Genomic DNA, 20,854 nt, shown 5'->3' on the forward strand with positions numbered 1-20,854 from the left:
CTCTTTGAGGCAAAGGTTAGGTTAGGCTCGTTCATAGACATAGAGACTCTATGTCTATGGGCTCCTTGAACTTCTTTCTTTTCTTTCTTTTAGAGTTAGGCTTGAGGCTAATCATAGATAGGATATCAATGTAATAATTTTTTTACAGGGCATAAAGAAATAATTTTCTCGAAGCAAAATAACCTATATAATTCATAATTCTAATCATTTGGAGTTAATCTGAAACCCGGTAGTACATTTAATGGTTGCTTTATGCGTCCACTTCGACCGTATAGATGGCGCTGCCAAAGATTATCGTAAACAACACAGGAATTTGTCTTTACTGATCGTGTTCTGCCTTCCCTTGATAGATGTCGGTAGTCGATTCGACAAAAAATTTAAATTCTAAGGTTCTCTTGGATATGATTTATGAGGAAAAAATCGAACTGTCTTCGATTATTCTTTCGGAGAATATTATTTTCAATATTTGCCTGACGAAAAAGAATCGAAATAGATATTCCTTTTTGCTGGAAAGAATCAGTTCGAAGAAAACATTTTAGATGGCGACTACAAAATTTGATCAAAATTTGATTTTTTCTCTGCAAGTTGTAAATTCCTTTTATCTTTTTACTGTGGAGTCACTTAAAAATTAGTCACGTACTATAAAAGAAATGATTCCAAAGTTTCAATCATTGCGTATATTCAACTGATTTTAATGAAGACAATAAATCATAATCGTCAGTTTCTCAACCTTAAAATTAACTACATACAATCATTGTCTCTGCAGATGTTTGAAAATGTGAATAGCACATATAATTTTCTCTGTTAGATCCTCGAAAATATAAACTATGTATCGACCTCCAACGTTTATTAATGGTCATCAGTGGGAATTAGTGCTTTTGTTTGATCAGTTAGTGTATATTTAATGGTTGAACTAACCGTGAAATAATACATGGGAATAATGGTAATCATGATTTTCATACAAGTACATACAGCGGTATTTATTCGAAATAATGTTATAATATTTTTTTCCAAATTGCTTCATCTGAAACTTAGGCTATTTTTCATATTTTGTCTACTTCAGCTGTACCTATAATGAATTGAGTTTAATTCTGCGTTTATCTCCTTATTTATATATTATTTCCATTCGGAAATAATGAAGAAATAAAAGCTATAATGAATGCTATCTTCGAATATGATTATGATATGAATCATTACTGCATGATATGGAACAATGGACGATATAGTTTGGTCTTTGAATTAATTACCTGTTAAATTATCTGTCTTCCATGTAAATCCGAGTATCCTGAATTCATAAATATTTTGGTAGCAAAGCGATATGTTAATAATTTCAGTCGCAAATTGTGCGAGGAATTTTTATGTGTCATTTGAAAGGGATATATTCACAAAAAATATTTCTGTAGGGACAGATCACCATCTCAGTATTTTTGTCTAGTACTTCCCTATTTCTATTCCTGATACTTTCGGAGATATAATGATTTCCACAAAAAATTCACTGAAAACATGGATCTAATGAAGTAGGCATAGAAAAGACATTTCATATTTAAGAAAGCGTATATTGTGTGAAGAAAATTGCGTGTTTTTTGAAACGTCGCAAACCGGTGAAACGATATCAGGTAAGCAATTATTTCAGAATGGAGGAACAACTATTACAAAACGGAAACGATAATTCGCAATGTTTTTCGAAATGAACGGCCGTATATACTCCTCAGTGTAGGAGGAGTGAGTATTGAAATTAATACAGCAAGAACTGATATAAATGAACCGAAACTTTCTTGAAATCCCGACTGCGCTATGTAGGATATGCAATGTCGCAAGCCCAGGCAGTGTTTAAAATTAAATTATTGCTTACTAAGCCCAACAAAGTGATCAATAATTGGGATAGCAAAACTTCCTTCGTTTTATTGTTGTGATGGGAGGTCAATTTTACCTATGGAAGATCATCATCGCTTCAACTCATCCGGTCGTGGTGTTTTTAGTTTTGTTTCAGTTGCCAACCTTGAATGTTGATCAGAGGGATCTTTGGTACATCATAACATTTATAAAAACATTTGTGGAACGAATTTCGACATAATAGCGCTGGTGTTTTTCCTGACTTGCGATGGTAGTCGTGCTTTGAGAGGTTTCCAGTGATTTTTTTGGTGTTTTTGACGATGTTTTGGTCGTCGGTGATTTTTTTGTGTCTGGCTGTTGAAGGGTTTGGTAAGATGTTCTCTTAGAAATCTTAGAATAAAAAAAATATTCAATTGATTTTTTTTTTTAAACTATTTTCAATCTACCACTAATGCAAGGAATTCTCATATAAATCCTTACGTAAAAAGCAAAACTGAGCTTGTTGATTTTTCAAAATCGACAATCCAAAAAACATGACTATATCCTTTGATTTTTTGAGTAGGTACATACATATAACAATATGTTGAATTCATGAGACTCAAAATCTTCTGAAATTCGATTAGTCTCTTCACAAATATCTCCAAAAATACTCGACTTAGGACTTTCATTCAAGGAGTGCGTGGATCCCTTTTTTCTCTTTAAATCATCCATAATTTTCAATTCCTTAGATACGAAAATTCTTGAACTTAGCCAATGTCCCAGGTAGAACGGTGTTGTCTCGAAGACGTCTTCATTAGGTCTTTATTGGTCTTCGACGTCACTCGGACGTACAATAACGTCTCTGAGATGTCAATTCAAGTACGCTAGTAAGACGTCGTACAATAACGTCTCCGAGACGTCAATTCAAGTGGGCTAGTAAGACGTCACACAAAAGACGTCTGAATAACGTTATTCTTAGACCACTCTGAGACTTTAGACTTATAATTTTTTCAAGGTTCGATATATATCGGACATTTTGAATATAGATATGTAGATATGAAACATAAACGGATAACGTCCGTTAAATTATAAATCGCTATATTCATATCCTTTAGATTCAAGGAAAATGAAATTATTAGCAGTCAAAAGCCTGAAAAAAATATGACTAGCTATCCTGTTCCATTTATCCTAGGTAAATGCATGTGTCAACGCATTGATAATTGATCTTTTGCTTCATTTCCGTTTGTACATAGTCTTGAAAATAACTTTTTCTGACACACTTTTTGATGATACTAAATACCAATAATACCAACATCTTACACAGCCTCGACGGCCGTAATGGCAGCGCACTCGGCTAGGATGCCGGAGGTAGCGGGTTCGAATCCCGCCGATATCATAGATGTTTGTGGGTGTCTTGTACCTAGGATTTCAAATAATGTATATATATGCTCGAACACAAGGCCAGGGGGAAGAAAAAAAAACATGTTGGTTTATGTTTCATTTTTATCCATGAAATTCTAAAATTTTCTGAAAAATACTGACGTCCTCAGTACGTAAGAAAGACGTACGCAAGACGTAAAAGTACCGAATAATCGTCTTCCAAATTCGTCTTCAAGACGTCACCGTAAGACGTCTTCAGGCTGTGACATATTAACGTCACCATAAGGTTTCACTGACGTCACCAAGTTGGTCACCATACGTCCGAACATGACCAACCAAAGACGTCTTGAAGACTAAAATTTCTACCTGGGGTAGATGAAACATAAAAAAAGTGATTCATTTTTGTAATTTTCACATCTCAGTGAGTTTTGTTTTGATTTTGGCATTATTTTATCCAGTATGTTTAGGCTAACTTTCTAACTCACGATGTTTAAATCAATAAAATGGCTTTATGTTATAATACAGTAACATTGCACTGAAACTATATCGAACTTTCGGCACATTGTCAGAAAGATCCATATAGGATCAATACTTCAACGGTCAAAACCAAAGATTTTAAGCGTGTTAAATTAGGCACACGGTCAAATTAATCTGTGGTGCTGATTGAATAAAAGCAGGATCATCCTATATAATAAACTTGTCTTGTGTCTACATTCAATAATTGTATTCTTTTCGAGTCCATCGCTCTCACGAAGGTATAGAATAGCTCCAGATTGAGATCATTGTCCTTCTAAAACGTTGTTGTTAACAAATCAACGCCTTCAACAAACGTGAATTTCCAGTTACAAAAATTTCGTATTTTGCGGAATAAACCAGAAACGCCAAGCTGATCTGGTTTTCTATCCTCTCCAAAAAAAAATTGAGTAACCTCGTTATTTATCAGCTATCACACATTGTGATCAACATTCTGAAGAAATTTACAATACTGGGATATAATTAAATAAAAATTCAAGAAAAATTCGTGCAGATCATACACTATGTATCTTTCATGATTTCTATTTTTGAGGATTTTTTTTTATTTAGTTGTTTGCTAACTGAATCTTTGTGTCAATTCTTACAACTCTTCAAGGGTCAGAAATATAAATACCATATTCATTGGGTGTAGTTAAGCTACTGTAGCTAATTTGGGAAATATTTTACAATTTGCAGGTCTATCGATAAGTAAAAAGTGCCTTGATGTATATGTGTCTGAGCTTTTACTATTTTTTTCATTATCTATATAGTTTTAGCCAAGATAACGTTATCGAATTCATGGGAAACTTATTGAACTATTAAGTTTCTGAATTGATTACGATTGTTCATATTTTTGGGAAGGGGTATGCAAAATTCATACCTAAAGAATGAAGAAAGCACAGGCCTTGCAGAATCTCAGATTAATAAAACAAAAAAAAATAACGCATATTCTGGAAGTTTCCAAGATACATAATTTTTTTCACTCAGTTATAATTCAATTGGATAGGTATTTAATCAAAAAAAATCATGTGCCTATAACTTCGAAACCATCCAGCTAACAACTCGATGACAGATTGGTTCTACTAAAACCATTTTATGATTTTATCCATGAAAGACTTCCTTGGTGCATTTACCAACACAATGAAACACTTGGATTACCTACATTCTCACTCTCTGATGTATATGGACTTAAGATTAGCTCAAGGATGTATTTAAATGCAAATAAATCACCCAAGTCATCGGCAGAATGAACACCAACATCGATTTATTCCAAGAATGTACCCACGTTGACTTTACAATTTGGATCTTTCTGAACTCGAAGATTTAAGATGACAGTCGAGATTCTTGTCCTAGTACTTGAAAAATCCATTTAATTCCCTATGGGGAAGTATAATCCGGTTAATTTCATGGTTAGTTCATGGTATGGTAGATAACCTTCGATGAACCAGATAATTTAACGTTGGAAACAAGGAATATATTGAGATTTGTTTCAGTAAAACTATTTCCTATTATGCAAATCTCTCATGCACGAGGATAATATTGATGAATTTTAACTTGCGTCTATTTTTTGAATTTCAGGAATTTTAGAGTTTTGGATAAACCTGAGTATGAAGAATGAAAAATGAGAGGCATTCAAAAATCTTTGGAAATGAATTCCAAGCTAATTTTCATAAAATATTTTTCCTAGTTGATTCTTGATGCTTTAAATAGAAAATAGTTGGTTTTACTCTTTTTTTATTTTCATTGCTTGAATTTGAATCTCATCATTACGAATAGTCATTCTATAATTTTTGACAGTGTAAATAGATTATCAACATTTAGGATTTGTAGAATCAGAAGATAAAAGAGCCTAGTCTCATTAGAAAAAATGCTAAAAATCCATTACCTATATGTGTTTAAAAATATATGTATTTATCTCAACTACTTCATTTCAACCTTTCAAACTTTTTTGCTCTAGCAATCATTTGAAGAAACTCGTTTATGAACATCATCATTGAGAGAAGAACTGGAAATTTTTAAATTATATACTACATCAAATAAAAACTAACACTTGCTTCATGGAAGCAAAATATGCCCTTTCATCTTTCGAATAAAAAATAGGGTTTTTCCATTATTTTCAAAAATGATCAGTTGTAAACAATATCTCAACGTTATTATTATTACCTACACTTATACTTGGCCTCAAGGTCTGTTGGATGTATTTTGGTGAGAATAAAAAAAATTCTGAAAAAAAAGAAAATATACTGGGTAATTACTTTTTTGTATTTTGACAAAGAACCATTTTGTTGAATTCGCTTTTACCATCATATACGGAATAAGGAAGTAGCATGAATAAATAAAAAAAAACTTGTACTTGTTATTGGTGTTTCGTGTTATATATCTTGTTTATATTCATTGTAGGTCATAATGATAATTACAAATGATTATTTTGAATGGCCACCATCAATTTCCCGGTACGAATCTACCATTTAAATCACTCTGTTTGGAAACTATTGTGTCATGAAAAGTTTGCATGATTATATTGAACTTAGTGGAATACCTATCTAGTATTTTTGATTTCCCCATATTCGTAGTTAATACGATAGAAAATCATTTGAATCTAATGAATTACTTGATGATCATGCATATTATGTTTCGAAATTTATTATAAAATTATAGGTAAATAATTGATGAAGCATAATCTGTACATATTACCTATGACCTCTATAAAAATCAACCCAAAATGTTTCAAATGGTAAAATAATGTAGAAACCTAAGGAATGGTTTGGGATTTCTACCTCACTTTGACGAGCAACAAAAATACATATCTAGGAGTTAGTTGTAGATAAATTGCATCTTCTTGAAACTTTGATTTTACGAAATCTTCATGGAAGATGGCGTTTTTCTAGATTGCTTGCCAGCCAGTCCGATAGGACCAAATGAGGTCAGCAATTTTGTGGACGACTGGGACTATCGTTTGGAGCCACACAGTGAGCCTTTGCTGAATATTTCTTCAACAAATCATGAATTACCTCCTCCTCCCAAGGTAGGTGGTGATGAAGTCTATGATAATATGGTGGTGGATCATTTTACATCGAGCAAACTAATGAAAAGTTCTGTAGGTATCTGAGGGGGCACCAAAAATATTCTCCTAAGCGATTTCTAACTTGAGATTAGTTCAAATTGATGCTTTTCTAATGTTCTTCTCTTGGTCTTTCTTATTTCTCCGTCCAAGAATAATTCATCGTTTAGTTTTTGTCAAATTACTTATTTCTTCCTAGATTTTTCAATGTCTTGTTACAATGTTCCTAGTTCTTTTCAGGTGCACAACATACAGGTGTTGGTGAAGAAGAAGAGGAAACCAAAATTACCCAAGAAAATGGGAAATGCCGTTTACAGCGTGATAAAATGTAACTGGTGTCACATAGGTAAGTCCATTCGAAAGAATGTCTGGTGAAAATCATATTTCCACAATGAAAAATAATATTTCGTGTGTCTTTCTAAAAACCTGCTGCTTATACGTCAAAAATATCTTTCAGGTGTTTCTCTCTTCATGGATGAAATCAAGAAAGGATCACCTTCAGATACCTTGAAGACCAAAATAGCCAAGATGTGTGTTGAATTCAACCTGAGCACCGAAGAAGTATGCTCAGGTCTTATAGATGTTTTTGGCCCTACTGTTCTTGCTGCTGCCAAGAAAACAGAATTAAGTAGGTGGGATAATCCATAATAATTCATGAATTGTACTTTTAAGCACTTTATTCTTGTTTTATCAATGAAAAGACTGAAAGGAAAGAATATGATTGCATGAGTGTTGTTATAAAATAGAGGTCCATATTCTTTCTTAACTTTCCAGATGTCCAGCAGATCTGCAGTTTAGCGTTGGGTGAGACCTGTGGAGAAAAGATCGATAATCCTCTCCACCAATGGGATGTCAAGTTTCCCGATACCGTGAAGCCACCAGTTAAAAGATTGAGTACACCCAAAGTAAGAAAACCTGAAAACTTTCTCGAAACGACCGAAATCTCTTTGATCCAAATTCCCCTGAACCAAACTCGATTTTTTCCTCAGATGGGGTCACCCACACTGAAGGTTCTCCATCTGACAGACACCCATTTGGATCCAGACTATACGGAAGGTACTGTTTCCAACTGCAATGAGCCACTTTGCTGTCGAAACGACAGCACAGAAGGTATTCCAGATGTTGTAACGGCAGGAAAGTAAGATATCCATGTTTCTCGGCGTAAATTCGATTTTTTCAATCCGTAAAAGGGTTCATACTAAGGGTAGGATATCGGGTTTCAGGTGGGGAGCTTATGCCAAATGCGATTCGCCAAAAATACTGATAGATCATATGTTGAAGCATATCAACGAACAACATCCGGTAAGTTAATAGTAAGTATTTGTGTTGGGTGTTGTCTTACAGTCTTAGGAAAATGAGGTTGACACTTGCTACTGGCTTAATCGTCCAAGATTTGCTTGGATCTCAATTTTCTAACACGTATATTTCGAATTGAATGATGTTATGTTATCGAGTTCTCACATTTCAGGATATAGATTTCATATTGTGGACTGGTGATCTACCCCCACACGATATTTGGAGGCAAACCAAAGAATCGAACCTTGCTATAATCAAGGAAACGACAAAGCAAATGCTCGAGTATTTTCCGACCAAACCCATATTCCCGGCAGTAGGAAACCATGAATCCATACCAGCTGGAACGTGAGCTTAAACCATTTCATGACCTTCTTGGACTTGAACGTTTTCTTTCGCAGATTTGCCCCTCCCTGGGTCGAGGGTGAAAATTCCACAGCTTGGTTGTTCAATGAGTTGGCCAATCATTGGAAACGTTGGTTACCAGAGTATTCCACCACTACAGTGATGAGAGGAGCTTTTTACTCAGTGTTGTTGAGGCCTAAGCTTCGGCTTATATCGATGAATACTAACTACTGTCATACTTATAACTGGTAATCTTGATCTTGGTACTGTTTAGCTTCTATTTTATTTTTACTCAAGTAATTTTTATCAGGTGGTTGTTAGTAAATAGTACTGATCCAGCGAAGGAGTTACAGTGGCTAATACATGAACTGCAGCAAGCTGAGAATAAACAAGAGAGGGTTCTGCTGATTGGTAAGTCCTCAAAATAATATACTATATAGGCTTTTGAGGTTATCAATAACCTAACTTAAGAAGAACAGTTGTTTTGCTAGACCGTCCCTAGGTTGGGATAAGTTAGTTCAGGTTAGGAGAACTACTTACAGCAAAGGAGTAACAACTTGTTAGTTCTTGGCTACATTGGCAAATCTAGCAACTGAAGTCAAGAAAACACGAGTGGGGGGTTTAAAAATAGATATTTTTGGCCAAGTTTCGAATCTCAGATTATCAAAATCATTTTACAGGTCACATTCCACCGGGGGTCCACGACTGCATGAAGGTTTGGTCGGAGAACTTCTACAGCATTGTCGCCAGATACGAGAATACCATCATAGCCCAATTCTATGGTCACACGCACGCTGACGAGTTCCAGATGTTCTACGATCCGAAGGATCTGAGTAAGAATAAGCCGAAGAGGAGGAGACTGAGACCAAATCTGAAAAACCCGTTAAATTTTACAGGTCGACCTGTGAATGTCGCCTATCTAGGGCCTTCTGTCACCACGTTCGAGAATCACAACCCTGCCTACAGAGTTTATTACCTGGATGGCGATTACCCTGATTCGACGAGGGTAAGATGTTGTGGTGTCTTGGATGGAGGGTTTGGTTGGTCTTTTCGGTGGTGGTTGATGAGCTTGGTTTTTTTATTTTTTCATTCGATATCTTCTTTTTCTTGGTCTGAGAGACTTTAATGGTATTTCAAGTCTCTATCACTGTCTCAATGCAGGTTTTTGAACGCTGGATTTTTGCATGAGTATAAATCTAAGCAGAGTCTGCATGAGGGCACTTATAACAATTGCAATCTAACTAATTTGTCGATGCTTTGGTGTTTCTGGTCTTTTAAACTGACTTTATGGTCATGATAGTGAGTGCTATACTTCTTACTAAATTTCACAAAACACAGCTTCTTGATGAAGGTTGAAGATTCATTTGTTCCCAAGCTCAGATTTCAGAGATCTTGTATTTTACCTCTAACTTTTTTGGACCCTCTTTTGGTTTTTTCCATTTTATATCTATCAAAACAATTTGGTCATTATTATTCTTCTTTGTGGTGTATGAGATACCTGAGGTCATTGAATAATATTTTGGTTTTAAAGGCGATTTTGGACCATGAAACTTGGACAATGAACCTGGAAGAAGCAAATAAAAATGGGGATCCCGAATGGTATAGATTATACTCTGCCAGAAGAGATCTAGATATAGAAACCCTCAATCCAGAGGACTGGAACAGTTACCTGAAAAAGCTAATAGATGTTCCAGATGCCTTCTACCAATTCTACAAGTTAGTACATTGTTCTTGGAAAAAAAAATACCTATCTATCATCTTTTTTTCAGATATTACTACAGGGACAGTCCAGCACGACCTAAATGCGACAATAAATGCAAACTTCAAATTTTATGCGACTTGAGGAGTGGTAAATCTCAAAGTCGCCACTTGCTGTGTCACGATTTAGAGGAGAAATTTGGAGGTTGATCATGAATTTTGAAGGGAGCCGCATCAGTCCAATTGTTGCCAGTAATTTTTGTGATGGAGTGGAAGAAGACTAATTCTTGCCATCAGAAAACACTTGCATAACCCAGTGATTTATTTTTTGAGATATCGGTTTCTTGTACATAGTTTTATACAATTTTTCTACAATAAATCCCCCAATTACCAAAGAATAGACTGAAAACATACGGTTTTTTATTCTTATACATGGGAAACACAATAGTTCTCTTCCTGGTGAAGCTGTGAACAAAAAACTTAGGAATAAAAACCAAAACTACTAAAATGAAATAAATAAACAATAATTGATATGGAAAATTTCTCCTATTTTTATGCAATTCACACTTGTTTGAGGTATTTTCGATTTAAGGAATTATTTTGAGAACAACTTCAATATACGTCTAGGAAACAATACGGATGTTGCTTCTCACACCTCTCACCATTCGTCAAAAACTCTTCTGTTGATGGTAAGTGTTGAAAAAGGGCAGATATACCCCCAACTGTCGAGTTTTCTCCTGTCAAAGACCTCTGCATACCCCAAATGAAAGGAGCACTTTTACATATCAAGAGTTGGATACAATCCGTGTTTTCATCCAAGGATCTTTCCTTGATATATTCAACAATATCGTTTGGTAGCTCTGGGTTCACCATGTATGACATTTTGGATTTCACTTCCGGTTTTTCTATGACCCAATCCAAAGGAGAACCATTTGGGAGTTTCTTCACTTCCGATACAAGGAAGGGTTTTGATCTCGCCAAAGATTTACCAATCTGAAAAAGAAATAGTGAAATAGATATTCTAAAAGTACTATTTTATTGTGGTTTTTCTTCAAAAAAGCACACTTCATTCAATACAAATCTATATCCTCGTCGAATATACCATATTATATATAAGAGGACTCACCAGTTGAGCTATAAACACGATAGAATTGACAGCTATGGCCCCTATCCTCCTAGCATCGAACCCCAGCATCCTCAGGAACCCCGAGAATATATTACCTCCCGCACCCTCCTCATTGTCTTCCTTCCTGTGGTCGTTCTTACCAAAAGCGTTGCTGACCAGCTCGGCCACTCCTTTAGCGGTATCAAGTCCGAGAAACTTGCCGGCCATCTCCAAACCAGATCTGATCTTCCCGAACATTCCCATTGTTCGGCTTTCCCTGATTTTCTGCGGATACACGGTGGCACAAAAAAGTAGGAAGATGAAGACGATCCTGAAGATCATGTTGAGTGTTTTAGATGCGCGAGAATACTGAATGCTTGGTTTGTCATGTGTGGATTTGGAACGGTGTGGACCGCTTGGCTTGGTGATATAATTTCCGAAATTATCGAAAGGGGAACTAGGTACAAGTTACGTGGAAATTATTTTTTGATCATTATTCATCCGCCTTGATACATGATAAATGATTCTGTTTAACGACAATAAAATACGTACATTTGGACAAACATTTAATGAATTCGAAGCAAAGAGTCAAATTTTTTTGTAATATAGATCACCTCCGTTTATCGGAACTGAAAAAATCTTGATATGGCCGACTGCACCTCCATTAAAATTACAGTTATCTCATAATTCACTACCTAAACAGCTCCATCTTCTCATTCATCTTGGCGTGAAACTTGTTCGATTTAACGATCGTCTGGAACAAGACTAGGTACATTTTCTGGTGATGAGGCACATTGCCATTGTAAAACCTTGTCTCGAAGAAGTAAACATGCTCATACCACTACTTTTCTGTGTAATCTTCGTCCATAATTCAAACACCCAACATTTTTCGACATCCGAAGATGTCAAAGCTTTGAGTGAGTTGCCATTGGAAAGGCTGTTATTGGTGCAGAGATCTTTCGAAATAAATGACGAAAATCTGACGGATGACTCAGCAGAAAGCAGGATAGATTTCCCCGGGCCTGTGGCTCTCAGACTGAAAAACCCCAGCAGGGGAGGCTATGAACACGAGCACGAGCATTACGAGTACGATGAGCACGATCATAAAAAGGGCGGTAAGGATGTGAAAAACTTTTTTCAACTAGCTGTCACAGCCTTGGCCTTCCTGGCCTTTGGTGGCTATCTTTTATGCCTTATCGTACAAGCCATAAAGAGCAAACATATGGACCAAATGACCCAGATGGCTAACATGCAGATGATGGCCGCCATTTTGAAGAAACAAATAGCTAGAAAAAGAACGAGTAGACCTAGGAGAACAAAACCTACGAGAACCAGGAAGAATAATGGAGGAAAGAAGAGACCAAGAAGAGAAACTGGAATTTGGCCTGATGCTGACCCAGAGAAAATGTATTATGCTTTGGTCTCTTTGTCTGAAGCATATACCAACCAGCATACAATAGATTACAAAAATTTTAATCGCACAGCGAAGTTTTTCAACTGAATAAATCGAAAAAGAATTGTTCGATTGTTAAACATTAAAACTAATTCCACATTTACTTGGTTTTGATGAATTCCAGAAGCCCATATCGAGAAGTGAAATGAAAAATCCCCAATATCCCTGATGAAACCTAATATAATTAAACTCAGGATCAATATCTAGTTTTCCTGAATCTCAATCTGAAAGAAATTGGTATGTACCTACAGGACTGTTCTGAGTAGTTCAATGTTCTTTTGCTAGAGGGCACTGCGATCCGGAATATCGACGAAATCTTTGGATTTGGACACTCCTGAACACACGTTTGTTGTCAGGTTGACGTATATTTTGAGGTTAGAATAAATCTTTAAGTCGTCAGCTGTGTAGCTCGTTAACTCCAAGATAACAGATAGAAAACAATGTAATTTCGTTCAAGTATGTCTATCTGTAACAGAAAATGATCGTATCTCATTGGAACTACCTCATTTGAAATTCATAACCCACATTTTTCTAATTATTTCCAATTAATTGAGTATTATTTGTACAGCTAGTGTAGGAAATATTGTAAATATGAACAAAGAATCCGTTCTTTCTTTTATATTTTCTGTAATATATTTTGCTTGCGTGATTTTACCTATTGCGACAGCAGAAGATGAACCAATTGAAGTGGAGGGTAGTAAGGTAATAAACAGATGAAATTAAAAAGAACATTTTGACAATCATTTCTTCACAGGACACAAACGATGAACCAGCGAACAAATTCAAATTTCTGGAAATTGAAAACCTTGGTTTCATACATGCCTTCTTGGCCTCCTTTTCCGTGATATTAGTATCAGAGATTGGGGACAAAACGTTTTTTATTGCAGCTATAATGGCCATGAGGCATCCAAGGTTAACAGTTTTCAGCGGAGCTATTGGAGCTTTAGCTTTGATGACTGTTTTGTCAGGTGAGTTAACTCAAGGATTCTTGAGATAATTGAAATTAAAACAGATACTTCCAGCTGTTTTCGGTTGGTTAGTGAATGTAGTTCCTAGAATTTATACCTTCTACATTAGCACGGCATTATTTGCTATTTTTGGCTTGAAGATGTTGAAGGAAGGTTACTACATGTCTCCTACAGAGGGGCAAGGAGAACTGGATGAAGTTCAGTCTGACTTAAGGAAGCAAGACGAAGAAGTATGTTTCAGTTTTTTTCGTTGTTTTCTCTGATTCGTATATTTTTCAGTATGAAAAACAAGCCATGTTACCAGACCCTGAATTGGGTGGTCAGAAAAAAACGAAACCAAAAAGTGCTCTCCTAGCAACATCACGGATTCTGATGCAGTCTTTTACCCTCACATTTTTAGCAGAATGGGGCGATAGGTCGCAGCTAACCACTATCTTATTGGGTGCAAGAGAGGTAAATAATCATCTTATGTTTTATAAAAATCAGGAAGTAAATATTTAAATTCATTATGCGAGGAGGTTTTTGACTTATCTAGGTCGTTCTTAATTCCGATAACATCATAAGCTTGTCAAACACAGAGATTTGATATTTAAACAAATTTATATTCCTCAGATAACTGATATTGTGGGCTTAATAACAGTTATGAACTCAAAATAGTTGTTACTAGTTGCCAGTAGATGCACCATGTCAGTAAATATTGTTTTATTGGTTTATACACTTTTTTAGTAAATGCAACTCGTCAAAATGAAATAATTTGCATTTTTATCCCCGTTGAAAAAAACAAAACACGAAAACCCGTCAAATAATCCTGTCTTAAATATGCCGATAGAACCATCTATCACTATTGTGCAATCTTTATGTTCTCTCGCTCGAAAAAATGCGATAAAATCCGTTAGAATCGAAAAATCCCCGAAAGATGCGAAAACGACACGTCACTGGTCATTTTCAATGTGAATACCCAGACGTATGTTACGCCCATGTCTGAGCCGTTCTCGAGCTATCTTCACGTCATTTCGAAAGCCTAATCGGTAGTAGTAGTAGTATAACATGAAGTTAGCGGAATCCCGTAAATTCTATAGTTTCTCCTGATGACTTGTGAAATTTCGAATTTGTTTTTCGAAAACTTTAGTCGGCAAAGATATTAGTCGATTTCCATTCAAAAAATTTGAAGACTCTTAAATTTTCCTGATTTTCCGCTCGTAGATCGAGAAGTGACGTAATAGAAATATCACTCTGCTTCCGCTCAATTCTTAGGCGCTCAAACTAACATCTGCAACATAAATTTGTCTAATTGTCTATGAATCTGCAATATTCCATTTCCATTCTTTTTCACGTCAGGATTCACAGAATTTCCAACCTATCTTTTGACTTTTCGACAAATATTTTGATCAAAGAAGGAAAGCTATGCAACATTCATAGCCAAAAAATCATATTATATACTTCATTTCTTAATATTTTCTAAAAAATCGGGTATTTGCACATTTTAATTTTTCTGAAGACGAAATTCTATTACAGGATGTTTATGGAGTGATAGTGGGCGGAATTTTGGGGCACAGCATTTGTACAGGCATGGCAGTACTTGGTGGCAAAATGATTGCTCAAAAGATATCAGTTCGAACTGGTAAGACCAAGTTTTCCAGTGCCATTTATCATAATGACTGTTTTTTTTTTTTTTTTTCAGTGACCATCATTGGAGGAGTTGTATTCTTACTTTTCGCGTTTTCCGCATTATTTATTGACCCCTATGGTGGATAATACTTAAAATATATACGTCATTTTGTGACCTTCAAATATGTGAAATAGTATTCACGATAGATTTGAGAAATTTTGCCTCATTGTATCGAAGTACATACTTGTATAAGAAAAAGTGAAGATGTAAATAAATTGATATTTTTTAGTTGTCGTTTTTTTACCCCTCCTTACAAATTAACAACAAATAGGTAGGAATAGTCTTTCCTGCTTGAATCAAAAATGAAAAATGATGCAGTTTTACTGGCATTCAGTTCACGCTAACAGAGTATACAGCCGGTGCATAAAGTGCGGTCTGAAGCACCATCGAAGCATCATGCGCAAAACGGCATCAGAACGAAAATTTCACTGCCTTACCTCTGAGGTAGAAAAAAGAATGTTTCAAATTCCTGCGACAGATTATCACGAGATTCTTATCATTAAATTGCAAAATCTGCAAATATTTAAGCCTTTATTTCCTTGCATCTCCGCGTACTTGACACACTTCCCAAATAATCCCTTCGTAACCATCGTAACCTTCTGCGAAACGCTCGACCCATCTTCGAAATGATGAAGTAATGAGAGCCATGAAACCCTTCTTGGTCCAGAGCCCACGAACACATCACCGGATCCGTAAGAACCTACCTCCCAAACATTACATATGTAAATCCACTTTCCTTCTCTGTTATCCCAGAAAAAAGAGTTGAGAAAAATTCGCGAAGCGTCTCTCAACTTGATTAAATCCTGTTAGCGGTTGATTTTCAATTCCTTAAATGTATCCAGCAGGTCGAGAAATCTGCATCGCCAAGATTGAATAGGGATATTTAAAGAATAATAGGGAAACCGGGAACGTGTGTGTGTACGTGCCAACTGCCACATCCTCAATTTTCTTAAGTAAATACCGAAACTGAAGGGCATGTGTTCGGATATTTTTCGTCCGCTCGACCTGTTTGAGGAAATTGAAAAGTGAAGAAGAAGTGTGGACCTGCCGTTTCCGGAAAAAATTGCTGTTTTCACATTGCATAGGATTATAATTTATGAAATTTTTTCTTCGATCTATTCTCCATTATATTGAAACTTGGAGGAACCAGGAACCAATATATGAGAAAGATCTGTGCGTCAGATTGTCAGTCTTACTAATGGAGATGTGACTATCACTTTTAGTTGGGAAATTTGGATACCAAATAGACTCATAAGTCATAGCTTAGATTTTAAAGTTATTATGGTTTTCTTCAATCTAACTAAGACTTCTTCATCTTAATTAGAGTCCTACTAAACAAGACGAATGCCTAAATTCAAGGCATTTGAGTTACAGTCGTAGTTACGACGAAGAACTTATAATGATTCATTTGGTGGAAGCAAAATGGCGGATGCACTCATCCCAAGTGATTTTAATGATAAATTCAATGCATTTTTCTGATATTTCAGGACAGATATACGAGGTATATCAACGTATCATTGTTAAGATCCTGTGGCACTTGATTTCCTTGCTTATGAGCGATTCTAGTGTATTTCAATTGTATGGAAATACTTTATTCAGTCTGCCAAGACGATTCTACAAACACTTCTTGTGTTTGGCTCGGATTTTCGTCGAAAGCATTCCCTACATGATTTCACAGTTGGAGCATTGTCACCATAAAGTTCTACAAAGCATTCGATGTATTTCAGCTGCAAATTTCTTTAAATTGAAACCTCTTGCAAATGCTGAGATATTCCTCACAATGAAACCCAGGGTTTTTGTATGGAATTCAAGGCAATATGAAGTAAGACTTAAATCTAACCTGTGTGAAATCCCCATAATCAGCTATCACTCTGAGACTGTTATTTTGTTATTTTTTCCTCTTTATTATCACATGATTGATAAGGTGTATTTGCGTAGTATGATTGTATGGATGAGCTGAAAGAAATGTTCTTCTGAATTCAGGGTTGAATCAGTTTACTGCCTACCCTTTCTTTGAAATATATTTGTTTGTGGTGAGAATGTTCTCCAATTCTCTACTCTACAATATGAGTTGATTTGGAGGTCGCAAAGTTTTCGAATTTAGAGGCATTTTAAGATATTCAATTTTATACCCTCACCACGAGTGGAGATTATAATGGTGAACTCGAAAAAGTATGAGATCAATTTAAAAAAAACCATAATCCAAATTTGTCGAAACTTCCACCTGTTCTGCCACGTTTTTCGAATAAACTTAGAAACGAGAGGAAAGGACGCGAAGGAAAGAGCGAAACAGAGCGCTGTGATCTAAATTAGGACTCATCTAAACCTTGTTTTCCTTGGATCACCTCGTCCCATCTTCAAAAGATGTCGGGATAAATTTGTCTTTTATCGGGATCGGTGGGACAATATTTTCATTGACGGGATATCGAGATGCACTGTTGATTTGCTCCGATAATTTTTTCTTTGAGGACTTTCGAATTATCCCACTCAACTGAAAGATTTTGACGATATTAGTGACAAGATGGGCATCTGTCTAGAAACATGAAAATGATACGATATTTCTAGATGAATAATGAAACTAGACCCTAACGAATCTGTAAAAAGTGACATTAGAAATCATCGACTCAGGATGAATTACTTTTTCAACTACTTTTTTAGCAATTTTGTTGAAAGTTTGCTATGGTCATAATTGCCCATTTTTTAACTGTGCTTTTCTGCTACGCCGTTTTGTTACGCTTTTCGAAAAATTGGGTACTTTGGACGAATGCAACTCTGTTTAATTTTACACATAATTCTTGAGATTTCATATGGTTCCTAGGATTAAAAAATTTATTTTACTGAGCACATTCGAGCAATAGGTACATGTTGAAGTTATTCCTCGATTCTAAAGGGTTTATCCTTGGAATATCGGCTAACAAACTTATTCCAGAGCGTATTATGAATTGCTATTTGGGAGCTTTTGGACATCAAAGTGTCACTTCCAAGAATTCATCATCATTTCACGCCAAACATCATTCATTAATGTTCCATTTCCAGAGTACAGGACGTACATCAAGAAGCTTATTGTCAATAGACGTTCCGGTATAATAGCAACGATTGTATTAATCTTCAGAATTTAATGATAAAAGGGAAATATTGCCATGCTTTTCTTAATTGGTTACTGTTTGTCCCAACGAAGTAGCGTGCTTCCTATTGTACCCTTTTTGGGCTGTATTAATTTTAATGGGGCCCTTATTCAGCAGAAGGATGGCTTAATTATGGATGAAAAAGTTCTCGAACAATCATGATATCAACTCCGTCCAAATTTAATCAATTCTGATGGGGATTTCCCAGATATTGCGGTTATTCTGAGACGATTCAGTTCTGAATGGAGGAGCTCACTTATTAATTTGGCATTACGAACGGAAAATACTCGGAAAAATTGATTTAGTATAATAGAGAGTTTTCGCTCTTTTTGGCTCATTATTTTTAATAACGAACATATGGAATTGTGCATGGAGAATCCCTCCCCTCAAATTTGAATGAAGGAAGATCGTTTTTGAGTTTACCTTTACCCCCTGAAGAGTATACTGGGAGAGCGAAACACGTGTGGTAGTTGAATAACTCGAAAATCATACAAAATTATGTTTAATTTTTTTTTTCTTATTATTTTGAGGAACAATGCCAGAAAATAAGCAACTTTTCATCTATCTATAAATGAAAATGAGGAGATCGTCATGAAGAATCTATATATAAGGGGAAGAGCAGAGTAGTACAGTTTTTATAATAAACCTAACTTTCTTAGCCATCAGAAGTGGACAGACCTTTTGCTGTTGATGGTCTTTTTATCAACCCTTTTTCATCAGAAGGATGAAATAGTTGCACTTATTGAATTCGAATTTCTATTTTTTTATGTATTTTGGGGTCAACCACGTATATTGATATTTTTGCTTTCGAAATCATGAAATTAAAATTAAGTGTTTTTCATTCATAACTCTCAAGGAAAACATGGCTTTTGCACTTTAAAAAGTAGGTGAATGAATTGATTCGCATAGAATTGTTTCAATTATCAGTCAAATTGCAGACATCAAAAAAATTGTTGCCTCAATTTTTATAGACCACAGTTTAAATGTTCGGGGTTGATCCCAGTAGCTAGTAGCAAAAACTCAGCATTATGATCATTTCTTTGTTATCTAAGGCCCGGTACTTTCACGTGCGAATAAATAAATTTATTCTATAGATAAGTCTTATTCATAGAATGAGTAAAAATGCTGTCTTTTCAGTTTCAGATAGTGTTATTCATCGAATAAATCTGTCATTGAAACTCAATAATAAGAGTTTATTTGTCATAGATCGAATGTCGGTACGTCATTATTGGTTGAATTTTTTAGATTCGTGATATATGTTTATTCTTTGTGTGATTTTCTCGAAATATTTGCTTTCTAGTTGGAATTATGACAATTTCTACAATGCAATGTATTATTTTACATTAATCAGTGAAAAGTAGTATACCATGTTTTCATAGAATTGTTATTCGTCAAATAATTTCATCTGAAAGCATCGAAATAAGATATCCATCAGATAGGAAATTATTTGTCAGATACCTATTGACAGTGAATGAAATTTATTGGAAGGTGAAAGTACCGGGCCTAAATGGATCAGTTTGAATTCAAATTGATGAGATCGTTACTTAACTATGAATTTTGAACTAAGACTTAGATGAGATGGAAGGTTTTAGGACCCAAAGGGAAATTTCCTGTATTCATCCAACTTAATTTTTAGTTATCAATTCCATTTTTTGTTTGATTGAGTTTATAAATCCAGGATAACTTGTATCAGCATATAACTTAAACAAAGGTGCATTTGTTTAGTTGTTCGAGTATCATACAGAAACTAATTCATCGACTCTGATGATATTTTCTGTTTCTTGAGGCTTGTACAAGGGTTTGCGAATCACTGTATGTAAGGATTTACAATGAATCTAGCCATGAGGAAATTTTAGAAATGTCATGTCAAATTGGAGCTCTGTGGACAAGTTGCAAAAAGGCGAATACGCCGGGTATAGAAAAAGTTATTCTTCTGAAAAGTGTGAACTGCGACTATGATTGAGATTGATTAAACCTCGTACAAACTAAATGAGTTGATGGGCATTTTTTCGTTATTCCTGCCTGGTATGGACAACTCAAACACAGTTCAAACAGAATGTTACAATCTGTGCTCTTTGGTGGAGAGAAAATTAATTTCTGCTACTGTGATTACTTCAGAATTATGCTATAAGAACGTCTGCTAACTTTATGACATAAAAGAAGTTAGTGGAAAGTACAGAACTACCAATATTTTCAAGTGAAATTCATTAGATCAATTGTGCAAGGAAAACTCCACGAAAAACATCGCTTTTCCGCACGCAAATGGGAAAATTGACGATAAAAACAATCATGCTCGAGGGGGATCCTCATGAAAAATTAACCATTCAATTGTGCGACATCCCGGAATGGTTTACCCATCACATTCCCGCCCCGGAAAAGAACAACAACCACGCCTGCGTTAGCCCGCGAATTTTCACGCGTTCTGTCGCGGT

At 35.5% G+C, this 20,854-nt stretch overlaps 4 protein-coding genes across 5 annotated transcripts; 3 read left to right on the forward strand and 1 right to left on the reverse strand.

Moving 5' to 3' along the window:
- Positions 1 to 1,861: 1,861 nt before the first annotated feature.
- LOC123309883 (sphingomyelin phosphodiesterase-like) lies at positions 1,862 to 10,511 on the forward strand. Of its 2 annotated transcripts, none has more exons than XM_044893181.1 (14): positions 1,862 to 2,202; positions 6,594 to 6,802; positions 7,007 to 7,112; positions 7,224 to 7,394; positions 7,541 to 7,671; positions 7,756 to 7,904; positions 7,990 to 8,068; positions 8,235 to 8,407; positions 8,461 to 8,652; positions 8,715 to 8,815; positions 9,085 to 9,237; positions 9,301 to 9,410; positions 9,936 to 10,120; positions 10,174 to 10,511. In XM_044893181.1, the coding sequence occupies exons 1-14, from the start codon at positions 2,154 to 2,156 to the stop codon at positions 10,310 to 10,312; spliced, it is 1,947 nt and encodes a 648-aa protein (XP_044749116.1). In that variant the 5' UTR covers positions 1,862 to 2,153; the 3' UTR covers positions 10,313 to 10,511. The 2 variants fall into 2 exon arrangements, with proteins under 2 accessions (XP_044749116.1, XP_044749117.1); XM_044893182.1 differs by having other exon boundaries at positions 1,872 to 2,202; positions 6,594 to 6,730.
- Positions 10,512 to 10,649: 138 nt separating this feature from the next.
- On the reverse strand, positions 10,650 to 11,733 carry LOC123309884. The gene is made up of 2 exons (XM_044893183.1): positions 11,229 to 11,733; positions 10,650 to 11,095 (listed from the first exon to the last, which is right to left on the reverse strand). The coding sequence occupies exons 1-2, from the start codon at positions 11,547 to 11,549 to the stop codon at positions 10,715 to 10,717; spliced, it is 702 nt and encodes a 233-aa protein (XP_044749118.1). The 5' UTR covers positions 11,550 to 11,733; the 3' UTR covers positions 10,650 to 10,714.
- A 110-nt stretch (positions 11,734 to 11,843) lies between these two features.
- On the forward strand, positions 11,844 to 12,743 carry LOC123310156. Its single transcript, XM_044893564.1, has one exon. It carries the CDS (start codon positions 11,992 to 11,994, stop codon positions 12,706 to 12,708), a length of 717 nt encoding a protein of 238 aa, XP_044749499.1. The 5' UTR covers positions 11,844 to 11,991; the 3' UTR covers positions 12,709 to 12,743.
- A 287-nt stretch (positions 12,744 to 13,030) lies between these two features.
- Positions 13,031 to 15,525, forward strand: LOC123310155 (transmembrane protein 165). Its single transcript, XM_044893563.1, has 6 exons — positions 13,031 to 13,362; positions 13,415 to 13,628; positions 13,683 to 13,858; positions 13,908 to 14,081; positions 15,144 to 15,249; positions 15,310 to 15,525. The coding sequence occupies exons 1-6, from the start codon at positions 13,252 to 13,254 to the stop codon at positions 15,381 to 15,383; spliced, it is 855 nt and encodes a 284-aa protein (XP_044749498.1). The 5' UTR covers positions 13,031 to 13,251; the 3' UTR covers positions 15,384 to 15,525.
- Positions 15,526 to 20,854: the final 5,329 nt, after the last annotated feature.

This window comes from Coccinella septempunctata, chromosome 3, assembly GCF_907165205.1.
Source record: "Coccinella septempunctata chromosome 3, icCocSept1.1, whole genome shotgun sequence".
NCBI lineage: Eukaryota > Metazoa > Arthropoda > Insecta > Coleoptera > Coccinellidae > Coccinella > Coccinella septempunctata.